The 21,151-nt window shown below is 44.0% G+C and overlaps 1 protein-coding gene across 1 annotated transcript; it reads right to left on the bottom strand.

The window, feature by feature from the left end:
* Positions 1-143: 143 nt before the first annotated feature.
* LOC144948139 (uncharacterized) lies at positions 144-20,354 on the bottom strand. The gene is made up of 6 exons (XM_078877568.1): positions 20,243-20,354; positions 13,265-13,288; positions 10,715-10,981; positions 7,221-7,535; positions 1,161-1,421; positions 144-160 (listed from the first exon to the last, which is right to left on the bottom strand). Exons 1-6 carry the CDS (start codon positions 20,352-20,354, stop codon positions 144-146), a joined length of 996 nt encoding a protein of 331 aa, XP_078733694.1.
* Between the last annotated feature and the right edge of the window lie 797 nt (positions 20,355-21,151).

Below are 21,151 nucleotides of genomic sequence, written 5' to 3'. Positions count from 1 at the left end.
GGAGAATAAGGGATCTGGGACAAAGGTAGGAGGAGCCTCCACATGCCAAGTGGAGTTGTCTTTCTCAGAAGTCCCACAGGGTGGTTACTGAATCCTGTCTAACACCAGAGGGAGGAAGGAGGGCCATACCCCAAGCGCCCATCTCATCCGCCCGACTTCCCTGCATGCACCCCCCACAACAAGCTCCACGGGGGTGGGGACCACCCGACTGAACTCTCACTCCTTACCCTGGAGCTTGTGGCTAAATGTTTTGATCACGCGAGGGCTAAGATATTACTATGCCAGAGTTAGCATGAAGAAGGCCCATGATCCCTCCCAGTTTGCCAGAGTGGCTTACACGTTGTATCCGATAAATTAAAAGAGGTCGGGTGAGGAGTCTCAAGCCAATCACTGTGGCATGTATGTAGAACTTCTTTCGTACCGTACACAGCCAACTGTCCTAATAGGTTGGTGTGAATCGTGCATGTACATTTTAAATGCAGGAACAAAGGCAGTACCACATGGTGAAACACTTTAAATACCAAATTCAGTACCGTAATACAATGTGTAAGATACACAATGTACTTGTGATATCGTTGCATACAGATTACTGTCTATATTAGATTAGTGTGAACAGTTGACCGCATCGTTACTTACAAGTGCTGTCAATGACCATATTTTACCAATATGACAAGGACCCATTGGAAGCCTCCACAGACACGAAGAGTAGTTCATTACATTAACCAGGTCAGTAAATGTTGGATTGAAACACCGTTTAGTTTTACACAGCGCTGTTTCAAATGAGGTGCTGGGCTTTATACTGCAGACATTGTTAAGGAGGTCCATTTTATCCGAACAGAGCCTCCAGGGCTTTTGTCGCTCTTAACGGAGGTCGGGTGAGGAGACTCGAGCTCATCACCGTGGCATGTATTTGTGTTGCACTTCTTTCGCACCGTACGTAGCCAACCATGCTAATCGGTTGGCTATATTGATCAAGGGAACTTGACCAACGTGTGAATCGTGCACTTGTCTATTTTTAATACAGAAACAATGGCAGCATTGTATAGTGAAACGCTTTCAATACCAAATTAAGTAATACAATGTGTAAGATACACAATATATAGTAACACAGATTAATATCAATATTAATAATCTGAACAGTTGACCGCATCGGTACTTACGAGTTCTGTCCATGACCATATCTGACCAAGTTGAGAAGGACCCATTGGAAGCCTTCACAGACACAGAGTAGTTCCTTCCAGGAACCAGGCCAGCAACTGTTGCTATGGTTGAGTTAATCTGGAATGTTATAACCAAGTTTCCACTTGCAGTCTCTCGCAAGTAGGCCCAGTAGGAGAACGATTCCGGGAGAGAAGTCGTCCCTGAGACTGTCATGGTCGTGGTAGTCTTGTTCGTGATGGTTAAAACGATGTAACTTGGCACTGCAACAGCATGGGTGATATTTTGTCAAAATAGTATTTAACATTTTACGAGAACAATTAAAAATTATGAATAGACAGACGTATTAAACACATTACTAAATATGTGGGTGTAGTGACAACGCTTTAACATACATTCATAATCTAATCATATTGAAATGAATGGTTCTTTCAATTGTTTCTTTTGTAATATTAAAATTAACATTTCATACGAGTACTTGGAGTTAAATATTAATTGTTTAATGGATTTACGCTTGACCTATCAACTTAAAAACGTGAGAATATTGCATTGACTGTTTTTTTATGTTTCGATTTAAAGCTTTCGTGACTGCAGGGATTCATCTTCTTGGTTCTTTCGGTAAAGTCACGTAGAAGGGAAGTAATAAAATAATAAAAATAAAACATAATAAAACAATTCTCACGACGTTTCGGCCACAACGCAAGCAGCCATCCTCAGGCGAAGAATGAAACACCCCAAGCTTGGAGCGTATATTTAAGCTGGGTTAGAGGGGGGGGAGGTGGGAAGAAGAGCGCCTAAACAAAATAATTTGCATATCAAGAGGAATTCAGCATATGGAAAATGCGTAGGAGGTGGGCGGGGGGGGTTCCAAATCAATACTATGCCCGTGCATTATGCAGGATTAGCAGCATCAAAGGGGGGGGGGGAAGGAGGGGAGCATTAACAAAGGAAAGGAATGTTAATAGTATGTAGCTGTAGTTACTAAACAACCACGTAAAAAACTACAGTATAAACTGCATGACAAACTAAAGTATAAACTACATAGCATCATCAGTAAACTTACTATACTCTACAATAAGCTGAGTTACTAACAGTAAGTAATACATGAAAAATTCTACGTTGTAAAAAATTATATAATATGCTTCCATCTAAACTTTATTCTGTTACATCACACGCGTCTATACCGTACTATATACTTCCATAGGCAAAACCAACATTAAATTACATACTGTATTGCTATAAACCACCCTATACCTTATACATTTTTAATATAACACTATGTATTATTCTACCCACCCTAATGTGTATCAAAATGGTTTATTACGTCCTTCCAGTGATTGCTAAGCCAGAATCCATCTTCTCGGTTAAAATTGTCTCTGTGTTTGTAAATGTGGATCGCCTCATGTACGAATCTCTCATGATAGCCAGATGGCTTGCAGAGAACCTCTGTCTTGGAGAAGTCAATGTCATGTGAGCCCACTGAGTTGTAACAGTGATCTGCCACGGCTGAGGTGTTTGTCCTACAGTGTTTCAGGTCAGCTTTATGTTCACGGATGCGGTCCGAGACATGTCGTTTGGTTTCCCCAATGTAACTGCTACCACAGAGGCAACTTAGTTTGTAGACACCAGGGTACTGTATGTCTGGAACCACATCTTTTACAGACGGTACCAGATCACGGATTTTATGTACTGTGTTGAATCGGACCTGGATCTTGTGTTTAATCAGGATTTTGGAGATCTTTTTTGTGACCCCAGCAATGTAGGGTAAGGTGATGGTCTTGAAAGGCTCCTCAACAGGATCTTTCTTGGTGGTTGGAGTGATGGCTTTGCGGATTGTGTAGTCGGAGTAACCATTAGCCTTAAGAGCTTGGCGTACGTGTTTGAGTTCACTGGAAATGTGTTCATGGTCGGAGATGCATTGGGCTCTATGATATAGAGTCTTGATGAGAGAATTCTTCTGGGATGGATGGTGGTGGGAATCCGGTTTTAGATAAGCATCCGTGTGGGTGGCTTTCCTGTAGACAGAGTGGCTCATTGAACCATCAGGTCTCCTTTTGATTAGGACATCCAAAAAGGGTAGCTTGCCATCATTTTCGACTTCCATGGTGAATCTGATGGCTGGGTGTATGGAATTGATATGGTCGAGAAATTGGTCTAGAGCAGGCCGGCCATGTGGCCAGATGACAAAAGTGTCGTCTACGTACCTCTTCCATAAGGTCGGGCGTAGAGTCGCAGTCTGGATGGCGTCCGTCTCAAATTTCTCCATGAAGATGTTGGCTACAACCGGAGATAAGGGGGAGCCCATTGGGGTGCCCTCAATTTGCTTGTAGAAGGTTCCATTCCAGGTGAAGTATGTATTGGTTAAGCAGTGTCTCACCAGGGGGGGTACCCCAGCATTCAGTCCTTGATGAACCAAGTCTTCAATGATTGCGATGGTGTCAGGCACAGGCACCTTGGTGAACAAGGAAACCACATCAAAACTGACAAGCAGGTCGTCTGGGGACAGGGCAATCCCCTTGATTGTTGATACCAGGTCAGTAGAGTTTAGTACTGCAGAGGTGGTTTTTCCAGTGAAAGGCCGTAGGATTTCGGACAAAAAACGAGCCAGTTTGTAAGTCGGGGAGTTGATAGTAGAGACAATGGGACGAAGAGGTGTATCTTCTTTATGTATCTTTGGCAAGCCGTACAATCTTGGTGGCCTGGCTGCAGAAGGTTTCAACGAGAACTGTTTGGTCTGATCAATTAATGCGGTTGAAGCAGAAATGATGTTGTTGGTTTTGGAGACGAGGCTGTTGGTGGGGTCTCTTTTTATTTTTGTATAGCTGCCATCGGTGAGTAGTTCTTGAATTTTGTTGTTGTATTCTATTTTGTCCATGATGACAGTGGCATTGCCTTTGTCGGCTGAGAGGATGACAATGTCATCCCTCTTTTTTAATTGAGCTAATTCAAAACGCTCATCTTTGCTGATGTTGCTAGCTGGCATCTTAGCGTTTTTGAGGGTTACAGAGATTTCCGATCTTGCTACGTCTGCAGCGATGTGACTCAAGCCCTTGAGAGCTACATCTACTCGAGCACATACCAGTTAATGATATAATTGCTCGAGTAGATGTAGCTCTCAAGGGCTTGAGTCACATCGCTGCAGACGTAGCAAGATCGGAAATCTCTGTAACCCTCAAAAACGCTAAGATGCCAGCTAGCAACATCAGCAAAGATGAGTGTTTTGAATTAGCTCAATTAAAAAAGAGGGATGACATTGTCATCCTCTCAGCCGACAAAGGCAATGCCACTGTCATCATGGACAAAATAGAATACAACAACAAAATTCAAGAACTACTCACCGATGGCAGCTATACAAAAATAAAAAGAGACCCCACCAACAGCCTCGTCTCCAAAACCAACAACATCATTTCTGCTTCAACCGCATTAATTGATCAGACCAAACAGTTCTCGTTGAAACCTTCTGCAGCCAGGCCACCAAGATTGTACGGCTTGCCAAAGATACATAAAGAAGATACACCTCTTCGTCCCATTGTCTCTACTATCAACTCCCCGACTTACAAACTGGCTCGTTTTTTGTCCGAAATCCTACGGCCTTTCACTGGAAAAACCACCTCTGCAGTACTAAACTCTACTGACCTGGTATCAACAATCAAGGGGATTGCCCTGTCCCCAGACGACCTGCTTGTCAGTTTTGATGTGGTTTCCTTGTTCACCAAGGTGCCTGTGCCTGACACCATCGCAATCATTGAAGACTTGGTTCATCAAGGACTGAATGCTGGGGTACCCCCCCTGGTGAGACACTGCTTAACCAATACATACTTCACCTGGAATGGAACCTTCTACAAGCAAATTGAGGGCACCCCAATGGGCTCCCCCTTATCTCCGGTTGTAGCCAACATCTTCATGGAGAAATTTGAGACGGACGCCATCCAGACTGCGACTCTACGCCCGACCTTATGGAAGAGGTACGTAGACGACACTTTTGTCATCTGGCCACATGGCCGGCCTGCTCTAGACCAATTTCTCGACCATATCAATTCCATACACCCAGCCATCAGATTCACCATGGAAGTCGAAAATGATGGCAAGCTACCCTTTTTGGATGTCCTAATCAAAAGGAGACCTGATGGTTCAATGAGCCACTCTGTCTACAGGAAAGCCACCCACACGGATGCTTATCTAAAACCGGATTCCCACCACCATCCATCCCAGAAGAATTCTCTCATCAAGACTCTATATCATAGAGCCCAATGCATCTCCGACCATGAACACATTTCCAGTGAACTCAAACACGTACGCCAAGCTCTTAAGGCTAATGGTTACTCCGACTACACAATCCGCAAAGCCATCACTCCAACCACCAAGAAAGATCCTGTTGAGGAGCCTTTCAAGACCATCACCTTACCCTACATTGCTGGGGTCACAAAAAAGATCTCCAAAATCCTGATTAAACACAAGATCCAGGTCCGATTCAACACAGTACATAAAATCCGTGATCTGGTACCGTCTGTAAAAGATGTGGTTCCAGACATACAGTACCCTGGTGTCTACAAACTAAGTTGCCTCTGTGGTAGCAGTTACATTGGGGAAACCAAACGACATGTCTCGGACCGCATCCGTGAACATAAAGCTGACCTGAAACACTGTAGGACAAACACCTCAGCCGTGGCAGATCACTGTTACAACTCAGTGGGCTCACATGACATTGACTTCTCCAAGACAGAGGTTCTCTGCAAGCCATCTGGCTATCATGAGAGATTCGTACATGAGGCGATCCACATTTACAAACACAGAGACAATTTTAACCGAGAAGATGGATTCTGGCTTAGCAATCACTGGAAGGACGTAATAAACCATTTTGATACACATTAGGGTGGGTAGAATAATACATAGTGTTATATTAAAAATGTATAAGGTATAGGGTGGTTTATAGCAATACAGTATGTAATTTAATGTTGGTTTTGCCTATGGAAGTATATAGTACGGTATAGACGCGTGTGATGTAACAGAATAAAGTTTAGATGGAAGCATATTATATAATTTTTTACAACGTAGAATTTTTCATGTATTACTTACTGTTAGTAACTCAGCTTATTGTAGAGTATAGTAAGTTTACTGATGATGCTATGTAGTTTATACTTTAGTTTGTCATGCAGTTTATACTGTAGTTTTTTACGTGGTTGTTTAGTAACTACAGCTACATACTATTAACATTCCTTTCCTTTGTTAATGCTCCCCTCCTTCCCCCCCCCCTTTGATGCTGCTAATCCTGCATAATGCACGGGCATAGTATTGATTTGGAACCCCCCCCGCCCACCTCCTACGCATTTTCCATATGCTGAATTCCTCTTGATATGCAAATTATTTTGTTTAGGCGCTCTTCTTCCCACCTCCCCCCCCTCTAACCCAGCTTAAATATACGCTCCAAGCTTGGGGTGTTTCATTCTTCGCCTGAGGATGGCTGCTTGCGTTGTGGCCGAAACGTCGTGAGAATTGTTTTATTATGTTTTATTTTTATTATTTTATTACTTCCCTTCTACGTGACTTTACCGAAAGAACCAAGAAGATGTTTTTTTATGTTTAGATCGTATTTTCTTAACTATGAACATTTCACAAAAATTAAATTGGAATGTCATCTGGACACGCATAAGATGCTGAGATTCCAGTTATGTGTTGCTGTTAGACACCTTTTTGCGTGTAAGTTATAATTTTCTCCTCGCCTGCACACATTTTCTACCTATTGAAGTTAGTTTTATCTATTCAAATAATACTCAATACATTTTACCTTCCCTAGAATTTTACCAGGTAAGACCCACTGAGCTATGTACTGTAGCTCAATGAAGTCGCTTATCACGTGGAAATTTGTTGTTGAATCCAATGTAAACCTTCAAAAATCTGTTTTAGGATAAACTTTCGAAATAATGCATGAAACACATGAAATTTACCTTAAGTGGATAAAGAATAAATGTATTGATAGCAATGGACGTAATTTTCTTGGGTATGCAATAACAAGACAACAGAACACACAGACATATTGACCAACACACATTCATTTAAGTAACCTTGCAAGCAGATGACTGAGGCATCTTCATAGTGGCTGCAGTAGTTATTCCCCCAGGGAAGATGCCGACAGTTGGAAAGCCGCGTCTCGTAACCAGAGCATTGAACTTCGTCGAGCCAGATACGACCACTGCCCAATCCAAAGTAAGCATATGACACGGCAAATGCAGTGAGCCCACAACCCAGCTGACGACACACGACCTTGGCATCCTGTGGGCTCCAGAGGTCGTCACACACCGTGCCCCACTCGCCATTGTAGAACACCTCCACACGGCCCTGACATGCGGTGGCATTCCCAGCCAGCCGAATTGACATATCTTCGCCTTCCATGCAACATTAAAAAGTCACAATTAAGGGTCATGATTCTGTTCAATAATTGACACGGTATTTTTTACATTGTGTATGGTGAATGTACTGAATAAACTCATATTGACTGCAGAAGTCACATGGAATGATTACACAATATGTATACAAATATCAAATAATCGTTTCTCAAACTCACTATGCAATGCGATGCAATAATTGATGCATCATCATGTGCCTATTATGTCAGAATAAGTGGCTGAATACTCGAGGTAAATGCACTGCATTTTGCTCACTAGGCAACAATCAGAGATAGCTTTAAACGATGGTATATTGGCAGTCATGATGAGATATGCATTGACATATGTTTACCCATATGACTGAGAATAGTTGCTTAATTCATTGATAGTGTAGATTGTGGGCTTTCAGATGCGTTTCTGCAGACGTCTGGAACTCTCTTCCAATATTAGGAAGCCACTGGTACTTATGAACTTTTACATCTAGGTTGAAACCCAATTTCTTTGGAACTGCGTTTTGTTTGTTCGTTGTCCTTCTCTCGCAGGTCCGATTAGCAAAGTTGGCAACATATGTTGCGAAAGTTCAACATACATACACGCGGAGGCGTGGAATGATTTCGAATGGATAATTTACATGCAGAGGAACAACTACAACTTTACATTCAGGGGGTCAAGCCAGATAACTCTGCCAGGAGCAGCGGAGTGTATCGCCGTGATGTATTTTTCGTATTTGCCAATTGGGCATTGCATCGTTATATGTTTTATGGTCTCTGTTCCGGATGACCACAGTCACACACTGGACAGTTTAAAATTTTCCATTTGTGGATCAGGTAATGTCATGGTTTGTGCGGATGCAGCTTAGGGTGGACCATGAGCTTTGTAGAAGATCAAACCCAGGGATATTCTGAAATGGGTCTTTCACAATGTGTTTGTGAGTTATTTTAAACTCCATTCAACTCTCCAGGATTCATCAGGATGAAATTACATTATTTAAGGTGAAGCATATTGATGCAAAAGGGCTTGTGTGACTTCAACGGATGACAAAAGAATGTTAATGAGATCATGATGAATGGCAAGGCGACCTTTTTTCCTCTATTTGCAGGACTTCCTGCGTGGTTGCAACTTTGCGATGGATGGGTGGGCCAGCCACGATGTTGGAGTGAACTTGAGGGTTCAAGTGATGCACCGCATTGTAGTGTTCAGTTGGTCCATACTGATGCATAGTACTCGGCTACAGAGTACACAAGAACCACCATTGATGTCCATAGCACTGGTGCTGATACTCCCCAGCTTGTGTTTTGCAGTTTATAGACCAGGTTGACCCTTGTCTTGATCTTGGTGGCTATTTCAGGTGGTCATAGAATATTATCGTAGGGTCCAGCTTCATTCAGATAGGTCAGAGTGGTGTCATGTCCCACATTGTTGCCACAGAAGGTCACTTTCAGAGTGTGCGCTGGTCTTGAATTTCTTCTGGAATATGGCCACAATGTGTATCGCATGGGCCAAAATTGGGTCACAGCAGCTGCATCCAGGCTGAAATCCCGCTTATTCTGCAGGGATCAGACTCGACAAGGGGGTGATTCTCTGGAGGATGATATTTTCCAAGAGTTTCTAGGTCGTGCACATGAGTGATAATGGCCAAAAGCTTTCCAGATTATCAGTTGGCTTGCCCAGTTTGGGTACTGCAATGACCATTGCCTCCCACCATGCTTTTGGGATTCAACCGATTTTCCTAGTTTTGGTGTACAGTTTTGCCAGGTCCCCTAGAAGCTAAGTTATGAAGCATTTTGTGGGGGGGGGGGGGGGGATACCATCTCTGTCGGCAGCCTTGTTTTTCTTCATTTCAGCCAGACCCTTCCTCACTTCCTCTGTGTTGATGGCAGTGTGGTCTTGTGAAGACAGTGAGGCCATTGCCTGGTGTAATTGACAATGGATCTCTCACTTGATGTTTTTGTCAAGCAGTCATTTTGTTTTCCAATAGTTTGGAGGCGATAGAGTTGGGCAGGACCCTTGCGGTCCAGTATTATGTTGGATTAGCAGAACCTAGGTGTCGTAGTAGTGCCCAGGCATGGTGGCTGGAGTGAGTGAAGTCCAGGATTTCAACACTCAATCCACCGCTTACATCTGGCTTAGTCTAAAGACTCCAGCAGGGTCTATCCAACCTCTGGCTGCCCAACTGGTTGTACTGTCGGAGCAGGTCCTAGGTCTCTTTTGTCCAGCAGGAAGCTGTAAGGAGGCTAATAAAATGGTGATAGCATTCCGGTGTCGTGGGCATTCGACACGCCACTCTCTCTACAGCCTTATAATATTGGCCCCAGTCAACTTTGACTGGTTCCACCTTGGTAATCGTTTTGGACACAATCACGGGGATTTCGATGCCAATGTGGACAATTATGGGCCTATGGTGACTTTTGGGGAAGCTTGGAAGTATTTTGCAGGATCGATGAAGTATGCTCCCACTTTGATTCTTGGAAACGATGGTGCTATGCAATGGAACACTACATATAAAGCTTTTCATTAAACTTGATTTGAAGCTTTCGTGACTGCAGGAATCCATACTCTGGTTCTTTCGGTAAAGTCACGTAGGTTAAAATAATAATAAAAGAAAATAAACACGACGTTTTGGTCGCAACACAAGCGTCCGTCTTCAGGTGTTACAGTTTTACACGTAGCCTTTTTCATCAACATCAGCCATGATCATTCTACTTCTGGATGAAGGCTTCCCCAAGACATCAGCATCCCTGATGATTCTGTAATGTAACAGCCCATCTAGCTCCTACAACGAACTGATTTCATCACTCCATCTCCCAGGTGCATACACTCTCAGGCACGTTTCCTCCTATTGATGCCACTCAACCACTGGCCGTCATCCCTTCTAATGACATGTCCTGTCTCTTGGTGTAATCCCAGCATGCAATTCTTCGAGTCTTTGAGCACTTTTAATCTTACGTGCGTTCATAATTTTATCATAATCTCGATCTGCCTTCAAAAGCTTCCTTATGTATAATTCTCTAATGTGTTTTAGTTGTATGTCTCCGAAAGATATTTAAAATTGTTTAGCAATTGCCAAAACACCTGGATTCTATTTATGGTGATTGGTATTGCTTGGGAAAACGTGTTTCGTCTGTGGTGCTCACCGAAATAATTGTCTGAATATAAACAATGCATATACTTACTGGTTATGCTCGTGACAATGTTTGACGGTTGGGAGTTGTTGCCACTGTACGCGGTTACAGACGCGTTATAACTTCTACCAGGGACAAGATTAGTAAATGTTCGTATTGTAATGTTGGAGTACAAATTGAAGCGCATCACTGATGTTGCATTGTACGTTTCACTTAAGTATACCACGTAGTAGTCCACATCTGAAATAGGAGCCACCCATGAGACCGTCATGGCTGTAGGGCTGTTGACGATGACGGTGACAGTGACTTGTGGAGGAACTGCAATGTCAAATAAACATGAAACAGACGAATTTCAAGGGATAATTAAATGATTAACTTCATTCACTAAAGTAGCATACAACACACTAGATACAACGATCACCATATATTTTGTATATATGCCCTCTTGTTTGTCGAACTATGTGTTGATTGTAAAAGTATGTAATTTGAAAACAGATATTTAAAAGTGACAATTGAGGCAAACATCATTTTCCATAGAATACTATGAAATTAAAGGCTGGCTTAGCCTGTAGTGTAGTTTAAAAGTCAGTATTTGCAGGAACATTTGCTAAAACCTAATTATCATGGTCAATGAAAGACGGTGAATGGGGGAGGTGGGTCACGCAGGATTGGTTCAAACTTTACTCACGACTAATGTTAACAATCGACCTTAATTTACGTGAGTACATACATAATGTAATCCTTACATAATGCATAGTAAGTATTACATATCAAATTTAGTTCACCATGGGCTCCAACCATAATATATCCTGGTATTTGAACATATTTAGTTCTTATATTCGACCTTGTTAAAAGTTGCTGTTTCTTTGTAACACGTAGGCTTTCACGACCAATAATATTCATTATAAATATTTTTTAAATAGCAATTAGGCTGCATATGTCGAGGTAATTTTTCGGTCATTACACATTTCACAAATACATTTTCTATTCATAAAGTTACAATTTGCAAGTATAGAAGGCTGGTTTTAAATGCTCATGAAATGGTTTTCAATGACATGTTTGATACGTACATATGCCGTTTAAAGGTTCATAATGAACGTTTTTTGGTTAGATCGCATTATAATTTATAAATGTGTCGAAACCCTCCACCACCCGATACGGCAAATCAGTAAGGGATTTATCATGTAAACAAAATGCCAAAGAGTTTACTATTTCATCCGACCGGTGTGTGTGAAGAGTGAATCCACAACATTTACAATTTTAGTGCGATGTTTCGCTGGAAATTGCACCCAGCATTATCAGGCGATTTGCCAGAATAGTGAAGCCATCCACCTGCTTCCGGTCTTAACATTGACAGAGGCATCATTCCATGATTGAGGTATTCATGTCTGTATGGATATTTAGTGAATTTGTCCTTTGTTGTTAGTAAATAGGCAATTAAATAAGTACAATTTGAGAAATTTCACGTGAAAATAATACATAGTTCCAATTCGAATATCCATTCACATGGCTCATGTGATCACATCATATGTATTCCTCTATTTAAGAACGTACAGGAGGATTTATCCACAACCCTGGCTGTCGTCGATGATGCTATTTATAATTACTGGTGAAACGTCGTTCTTGAATTGTAAATGTTGTGGATTTACTTTCCAATACCCGAATGTACTACACTAGTGTAGTGATATGAAATGGTTTACTACGTAGCATAGTGCTGGCTGCTGGTAGGGAAGGGGATCTGCAGAGTGAAGCAGCACTGATTGATAGCAGACCACGTGATAGAACCGAGAAGAATCTAGGGTAAAGGTTACAAAGGGACGCGTCGAGAGCCCGCTCGTAAGTTTACGAAGGGGTGCGTGGCTGGGGCGGAATGAGGCCATGCTAACAGGATTAAAGGGGACCCTGAGTGAAGGCTCGGGGCCGCCGTCGTTGGAGTGAGATCCCCTCGTCGTCGTCGTCGCTGCTATCGCCTTGGCCGCTTGCGTTTCATGCCTTCGTCACCTGTCGTCGTCCACTTGATAATTGTGCTACTAGTAGTAGTTGGCTGTCTTAGCTCAGCACCGTCAGTGTCAGATGGCTAGCTTTGTGTTGTAGGATAGCAACCAGTATAGCGTTGCGTTTAAGCGAGAGACAGAGCGTTGTGTAACAGTGCAGAGTGTTTAACGGTGTGCTCGGTGTTAAAGAGTTGCCTCCAAGAGTTACGTCTCCAAGTCAGTCACTACACTAGCAACGAATTGGCATGTTCTGTTTACGTGACAAACCTTACTAATTGGCTGTGTCAGGTGGTGGTGGGTTTAACTACCCATTTGAATTTACACAATCTAGCCCCAAAAAACTGTTATGTCCTCAACTTAAGCCACAAAACTGGCATATAACACATTATATCCAACGATCACCATATATTTTCTATAAGCCCTCTTTTTCGTCCAAATATATATTGATGATAAAAGTACGTGTTTTATTTGCAACAAAACAAGAGCTCACGTGAACGTAACCAACGTGTGAATCGTGCATTTGTCTGTTTTAAATACAGAAATAATGGTAGCATTGCATGGCGAAACGCTTGCAATATCAAATTAAGTTGACTGCATCGGTACTTACAAGATCTGTCCATAACCATATCTGACCACGTTTAGAAGGATGTATTGGAAGCCTCCACACATGAATAATTCCATGATTGAGGTATTCATTTATGTATAATCACTGAGTAAAGATATCCTATGTTGTTCGTGAACAAGTGATTAAATAAGTAAATATTTGGACAAAATTCTAACGAAAATAAAACCTACAATCCAAATTATAATTCTCTCAATATGGCTGCACACATTTCTATAACGCAAATAACAATAAATATATAAACATGTAAATACTCACAGCTCCTTTTAGTAATGATGGCTGATGATTGTGAGTTGATGCCACTATTCGCTGTTACAGATATCTGGTAACTTCTACCAGGAACAAAACCAATTAAGCGCTGCATTGTAACATTGGAGGAAAAATTGAAGTGATGTGCTACTGATGCGTTGTTAGTTTCATTTAAGTAGACTATGTAGTAGTCAACATCTGAAATAGGAGCCACCCATGAGACCGTCATGGCTGTAGGGCTGTTGACGATGACGGTGACATTGACTTTTGGAGGCACTGCAATGTCAAATACAATGATTGAGAGTCGAAGTGAAAGGGCGAATTACGTCATTAACTTATGCCACTAAAGTGGCATATAACATATACGTTACCACAATCACCATATATTTAGTATATGCCCTCTTATTTTGGTCCAACTATGTTTTGATGATAAAAGTACGTGTTTTATTTTCAACAAAACAAAAGCCCAGTATAAGGCACGGACCGTAACAAGGTGGGGGCGGGGGGGTACAAAAATTACGTGGATTGAGACCCTAAATACCCCTGGGTCAATAGATGGGGAGGAGATTGGGCTCACTTGCCCACACACATGCGGACTACGAGAGGTAGCATCGGTTATTAGTATATGGTGAGGGGAGAGCAACGGATCCGGGACAAAAGTTGGGGGAGCCTCCACATGCCAAGTGGAGTTGTCATAACAAAGCCCCGCAGGGCGGTGACTGAATCCACGTCTATCCGCAGACGGGGGTAGGAGGACAATACCAACTGCATGCACACCCCACAACAAGCTCCACGGGGGTGGGAACCGCCCGACTCCAAACTCACTCCTTATCCTCGTGTTTTGTGTTCTGATCACACGAGGGCTAAAAGATAACTGTGCCAGAGTTTTCATGAAGAAGGCCCATGATCCCTGCAGTTCGCCAGTGGCCTACCCAGTCATAATGTCAAGGGTTTACTGTAAAGCGGACTAAAATTTTAAAACGCCGTTTAGTTTCAGGCCCCACAGGACTGTTTCAATTGAGGGTCTGGGCTTTATACCGCAGACATTGATAAGGAGGTTCGTTATATCCGAGTAACGGAGGTCGGGTGAGGAGTCTCGATCCCATCACTATGGCATGTATGTGGGTACGTATGCAGAAATTCGTTGGCACAGTATGTAGCCAACCATGATAAACATGTGAATCGTGCATGTGTCTATTTCACATGCAGGGACAATGGCAGCATCACATGGTGGTCAAACGTTTTCAATACCAAATTAAGTAATACAATATGTAAGATACAAATGCGCTTTTATATATAGTGATATATAGTAGCATACACACATTTCTGCTTATTTTAATATAGTACGAACAGTTAACCACATTGGTACTTACAAGTTCTGTCCGTGATCACATCTGACTCGTATGAAAAGGTTGTATTGGAAGCATTTACAGACACGGAGTAGCTCCTTCCAGGAACCAGGCCAGTAAATGTTGCCGTGGTTGAGTAAATCGGGAATGTTGTAACCAAGCTTCCACTCGCAGTCTCTCGCAAGTAGGCCCAGTAGGAGAACGATTCCGGTAGAGAAGTCGTCCCTGAGACTGTCATGGTCGTGGTAGTCTTGTTCGTGATGGTTAAAACGATGATACTTGACACTGCAACAGGCATGGATGACATTTTATCAAGATAGTATTTCACTTTTTTTACGAGAAAATGTTCAAATTATTCAAAGACAGACTTATGGAAAACATTTCTAAATGTGAATGTAGTGACCACTCTTCAGATGTAATTTTGCCATTTATGTTGTCTAAATGGATAAAATAGGGTTCATTGTTACTATTTTGGCTAATGGAATAAGCAGAACAATTATTGATAGTAGACCGTATATTTACTTACAGGTACTGTCCATGACGACATCCGATATTTGGGAGGAGGACCCGCTGTAAGCCGTCACAGACACGGAGTAGTTCCTTCCAGGAACCAGGTTAGTCAATGTGTATGTGTTTGAATAGGAATAGAAATAGTTAATCTGTCTTCCACTTATAGTCGTCTCTGTCATGATGATCCAGTAGAAGAATGCGTTCGGGAGAGAAGTCATCCAAGATACTGTAATGGACGTCCTAGTCTTGTTGGTGATGGTTACAATGGTGTAACTTGGCACTGAAATGACATATGGAATAGGCGACATTTTATGAAGATTAGAATAGGATTTTCCCATTTTTTCTGGCAACAAAACTGAAACCTTTTTACAAGGAATCATGGCTGCATTAACCACAATGTTCAGAATGCAAAAAAAAACACTGATAATATAAGCATTGTCCTTGAAGCTAAAGAAAGCTGTCTCTGGTGTGGACCAATCAGTTTCAAGGAGAATGCATACATTATTAGAGTTGTTTTTTGTTTGCATTCTGACCGCAGGTATTGTGGTTAATGCAAACATGGTTCCTTGCAAAAGGTGTTAGTTTTGTTGCCAGAAAAAAGGGTAAAAAACCTATTATTGGATACCGACATTTAACAATTCGCCTACCATGCAATGCTATAAATGGTCACAATTCTGTTCAATAATTGATGCTTTTATTTTTTTACAATGTCCATAGTGAATGTAGTGAATAAAGCACTCGTAAAATGTTTGTTTTTGGGTTAGATCGCGTAAATATTAATGTGTCGTTAACCCATCACTACCCGACAGCCAATTAGTAAGGTTTGTGACGTAAACAAAACATGCCAATTACTTACCTAGTTCAGCATAATGGTTGTGCGTTGGAGAGTAAACCCACAACACTTACAATTTGAATACGAATTGAATTCTGGCATAATCAGCTAAAGAAGCTGGTTGCAATTGCCAGTGAAACGTACTCAAAATTGGGGGGGGGGGAATAACTAAAATAATTATAAACTCTGAATCGTGTTTCCATCAAACTGTAAGTCACTCACTTGTTTGGGCGTTCACTTCGCCATAATAGTTGCTGAAGCCGACGCAGCCGAGTGTGACTCGAATTCTGTACGACCTGCCAGGAACCAGCTCCGTGAATGTGAAGTTGTAGGCGCTCCCATCTGTGCTGAAGTTTGAGGATGCGTTTTGAACGTTGTCGTACAATTCGAAGGTGTAGCTGTTGACGTAGCTATTGTTCGTCCATGTGATTGTGATGCTTGTGTCACTCGTCTTGCCGACCTGCAATCCTTCAAGTAAAATGTTATCAATGTACACGTGTCTTTAATGTACAACGTTCTTGTAACGTGCATCCCTTTGTCAACCCTCTGGTGCATGAAAGCCTCTCCACGCTGAACTGGACATTAAGGTTTTACTATACCTTGCCACGCTGGTCTTTGCGAGTCAGCGATAGTGTGGTATACATTATATATTTATTTTATAATGCACATGTCATTTACTCTGAGGATACTGTTGGGGGGTATGGGGGCTACCATTTTAATGGTAACATTGGAGAAACTGGTACGTTTTGCTATTATGAGGGATAGTGCCTTACCATCAGCCTCACTAAAAAAGCACTTGCTTGGGCATTTTTTGTCAACAAATACAGTCTCTCCTGAAAAACACTACGTATTGAATAAAAATCGCGTTATAATAAAATAACATAGGGCAAAGTACCGTCCGCGATAACACGTGACATGTGTATGCAAGCAGCACAAAGAAGCATCCAACATCTAGAAGCATCCAGCAGCATCCCAATGTCTTGTGTGATGCTACACCGTACAACCGCTTATTCCCAGTCGTGCGATGTATTTCCATCCACTTGATCGTGTTATCCAACTCACATCCACGTTATAAAAAAATGTTTCCATGATAAATTTGTAAAGTAGCTCTCTCAACAACTGAACACAAAACTGCGAGTGACTATGTACACTTGGGTATTGATACAACACTTCTTCTGAGATAACATAGCTCCCAATCACAAGACGACTCGCAGATGATGGAAACGACCCAATCCAAGGCGACGGCGATGGCAGTTCCCCACAACAAGCAGCCCCAAGTCTCCACTCACGCTGCTATTTATGCTCGCCTGCTCCGGCCACACCCTAAGCCTAAATCGATCTCACCGCACCTGGCCCTGCCACTCACGTCCTTCTCACACTTCCCCGCCATTGGATCCCGTCTCATGAATCCTCATTAACTTGTCCATTAGTAACACTTCTCCGCATTAGATCCCGGCGCATGAATCCTCATTAACTCGTCCTTCTCTGCCTTTAGCTCCCGTCTCATCCATTAGAAACCATGGTCCCGGTAGCTCGTCCATTAGTAACCATGGTCCCAGGGAGCCACACTGTCCCGCTATCACTCCGCACAGTCATTACATCATGCCCCCCCTTTAAAAAAAAAATAGCCGTCCTCGGCTAACACAATTTTAGACAATATCTATCTAGGTCGAATCACACATTTAACACAACACATACCAATAGTTTGAGAATTGAAAAAACAACTTACATTTCTAGAACCCCAATGCAGACAACCGCAACCAACCCCATAACACAACAATAACGCCAAAACCTGAACAACACGGGGACGCAACCTATGCAATCATCCCGTCAAGCCACGGACATTTCGAATATTAGGACGCCCACAACAAACAACAACATCACGGTGAACCGTCAGCGAAATGTCCAGTACTTGAAATCGGTCCTTCTCCACGGGCAGATTTGTGGCCGTCAATGGCCAAGAGGTTTTAAACTCAAGCCCGGAGGGGGTTTTGAGGTCTTCGGGCACTTCTGACACCAGGAATCCACAACTGGGGGTAGAACAACACACATCCTTCGGCGTCCGATTACTCCGGCCCACCGGCCTGGCCTATCCGACACACCAGACCCGACTGCAGAACACTGGGGATGAATGATGCAAGACTAAGACAACATACTGCTCCAAGCACAACTTATGGCTACTCAGCAGCAACATCTCAATCACCCTTGCCCGTACCGCGGCCGTCCAATTTCACGACCTCCACCGGCCCTTTACCTGGCCGGTGCAAATTTCAGGGACTAAAGCAATGGCACTTCGTAACCGACTCAGCCATGCTCTATCCCGTACTACACCTCCTCTGACTTACACACTCCGACACACAGTATCTGACGATTTACAGACAAGGAAGGTTTTTCTCTTCCCGAGGCCGGATCCCATCCACCACCCCCCCCCCCCCCTTAGGGGCGAATTTCCACGGCCAACATTCCTTCAACAGGAACCGCATGCACCCCAAACAACTTAGGATTAATGCCACAACTCACCCTTCCATGCTTTTCAGCATGTATCCTTATTCACTCCCGTCTCAGTGCTCGGCCCAAACCCGTCACATTCCACTAACCTCCTTCAGAAATATTCCTTTCGTCTGAACCCCCACAATGTCTGTATCCCCAAATAGGATCTGCAGGAATGGTTTCCCCATCCACTCGATAATGTTAGCACCCAGAGCAGTACGAGTCCACGGCTCTTTTCGCTTCCAGACAGCCCAAGGAGAACCCCCCATCTCCTGCCAGCCAGGTCTCCCCATTTGCTACAACGTAATGGGACCACTATCCCTGAGCTCTGCGATCCTCCGGCCCACTATTCCAGATGCGCCACGGAGGGCCTCGACTTCAGGGCCGTCAGATAGGGCCTACTGTTCCTGACGCGCCCCGGAGGGTCTCAACCTCCGGGCCGCCCGATCAAGTATCTTGCTTCAGACGCACCACGGAGGGTCTCGACCTCTGGTCCGTCAGGTTTAGCCATCTGTCGCCACATGATGGGATCATCACTCCCCAGTAGTGAGCCCACAGCCCACAGCTCTAGATGTGCCACGGAGGGTCTCGACCTCCGGCCCATCAGGTCAAACCATAACTCTCGTGTCAGGCTGATCCCCAACAATTACCTGAACTCACTACTGCTGGCCTATGGGGGGTGGGGGGATCCTCGTAACATTCGTGCCCCCACTCCCCCGGCATCGAAACACATCCTGGACATGCAACAATTGCAGGGGCATCCTGGTCAGGATCTGTGCCCCAGAAATAGGCCACAGCCAGCATCCCAAATCCAATTACTGGCACCACAATTCTCACTTCCCCTATTCTGATACAGGCTACGATGCTCCCATTCCTTCATAAGCCATACACACAATCACCACAGAACACTCCACGATCCCTTAATCTAAAACCAAACTCCACAATCCCTTAATCTGAAACCACAATTCAAGGCACTCATCTCACAACACACAATTAATAATTTCACCCCATACACAACATATACAATTCCCAATGAACCAGCTACAGACCCTACACTACTCGGCCCACCAAGTCGCCACTGCGTGACCGAGTTCGGCTTCTACGTATCCCCGATGACCCTGATGCATGGTGATTTTTAGCAGTCGGGTGTCTGGTGCATCGCGACTCGCCTGGGCTGGGCCGTAGCTGTCGACAAGGCGGTGGAAGCAGGGGGCTCCATGATGTCCCCATGACACTTGGCATCCCCATCACAAAGGGTCAAATCTGGCTGCAGCGGAGCAGGCGAGCCAGGGCACCCGCGACGAAGGCACCAAATTGGACCGGGATCGCCACTTCCGGAGCCATCCCAGCGTACCCCATTGCCGCCCGGCCCCTCCGCAATCTGCCACCGTCATTCCCCCCTGAAGACTCCTCTTCTTCCTCCAATGGCTCCACAACAATCTTGGATGATCGGCCAGTCCCTCCTTCCCAGAGTCGGGATAATCCGCTCCATGCAGCCCCCAAGTCCATCCTTGTAGGGCCTCCCCCGCTTACCAGCACCCCTCGGCAGATTGTAAACAGCTGACATTTCCTTGTAGGCATCCTGGAGCGTGGATCTCCTCTCCTCCCGGATAGCCCAGAACACCGTGAGGCCCTCATCGTCCATAGCTGTAGGCAAAGCAGATAGCGCCTCTTCTTCCATCCAGCCGACAGACTGGTACACTGCTCCAAACCAGTGGGTAAAGGCACTCCAGTCTTCCCCCGCCGCCGTAAATTATTTAATTAATGTCAACCATCGTGGTGCTCGATGGCTCCTCACTTCGCTGTCTGAGACGACACCGTCATCACTGCCTCCTGCACAGACTTCAAAATGGCGGCCTTTGGCTGTGTCTCCACCCGCGAATTGGCAGCCCCCGACTGCGGGAACCCCGATCGCAGGCGGACACTCCACCATCCATGCCCGACTTTGCGGCTCGTCCCCGGCCGCATCGGCTTCCGAAGTCGCCACTCTCTTCTTCAACGTCATGTCAGCTACAGTCAACCGGAGCAAATCTGCCTCTGCCATCAGGGCTCAGCACTTCTCCGACGCAGGTGCCGCATCCTCTGCACCCTCGGGCTTCGTCACCGGGCTCCCGGCTCCCGGGGCTGCTGGGCGAACTCCATGGCCGTCCCACTTCTCCTTCTCTGAAGATGCTACACGTGGGTTCTTACTATTTACCATCTTCGGCATTTTAAAAATAGTTACTTCTGACATCACTGTAATGTAGCTCTGAGAGACGCTGTCTTGTTTTATGTATATTTATCATGAATAAAGTCCAACAACAACTCAACACATAACTGCGAGTGACTATGTACACTTGGGTATTGATACAACACTCTTCTTCTGAGATAACATAGCTACCAATGTTAAGGAGACTCGCAGACGACCCGATCAAAGGGGATGGCGATGGCAGTTCCCCACAA

Source organism: Lampetra fluviatilis, chromosome 48, assembly GCF_964198595.1.
Source record: "Lampetra fluviatilis chromosome 48, kcLamFluv1.1, whole genome shotgun sequence".
Taxonomy (NCBI): Eukaryota; Metazoa; Chordata; class Hyperoartia; order Petromyzontiformes; family Petromyzontidae; genus Lampetra; species Lampetra fluviatilis.
This window is presented reverse-complemented; position numbering and strand designations above follow the sequence as displayed.

Coding starts and splice junctions, on each gene's coding strand:
- LOC144948139 (XM_078877568.1), bottom strand. CDS start 20,354: ATGGACGATGAGGGCCTCACGGTGTTCTGGGCTATCCGGGAGGAGAGG. Junction 13,289..20,242: donor CAATCTGCCGAGGGGTGCTG/GTAAGCGGGGGA, acceptor TCTAAACGTGGT/CAGATATGGTTATGGACAGA. Junction 7,536..10,714: donor CATTGTCACGAGCATAACCA/GTAAGTATATGC, acceptor TGGAAGGCGAAG/ATATGTCAATTCGGCTGGCT.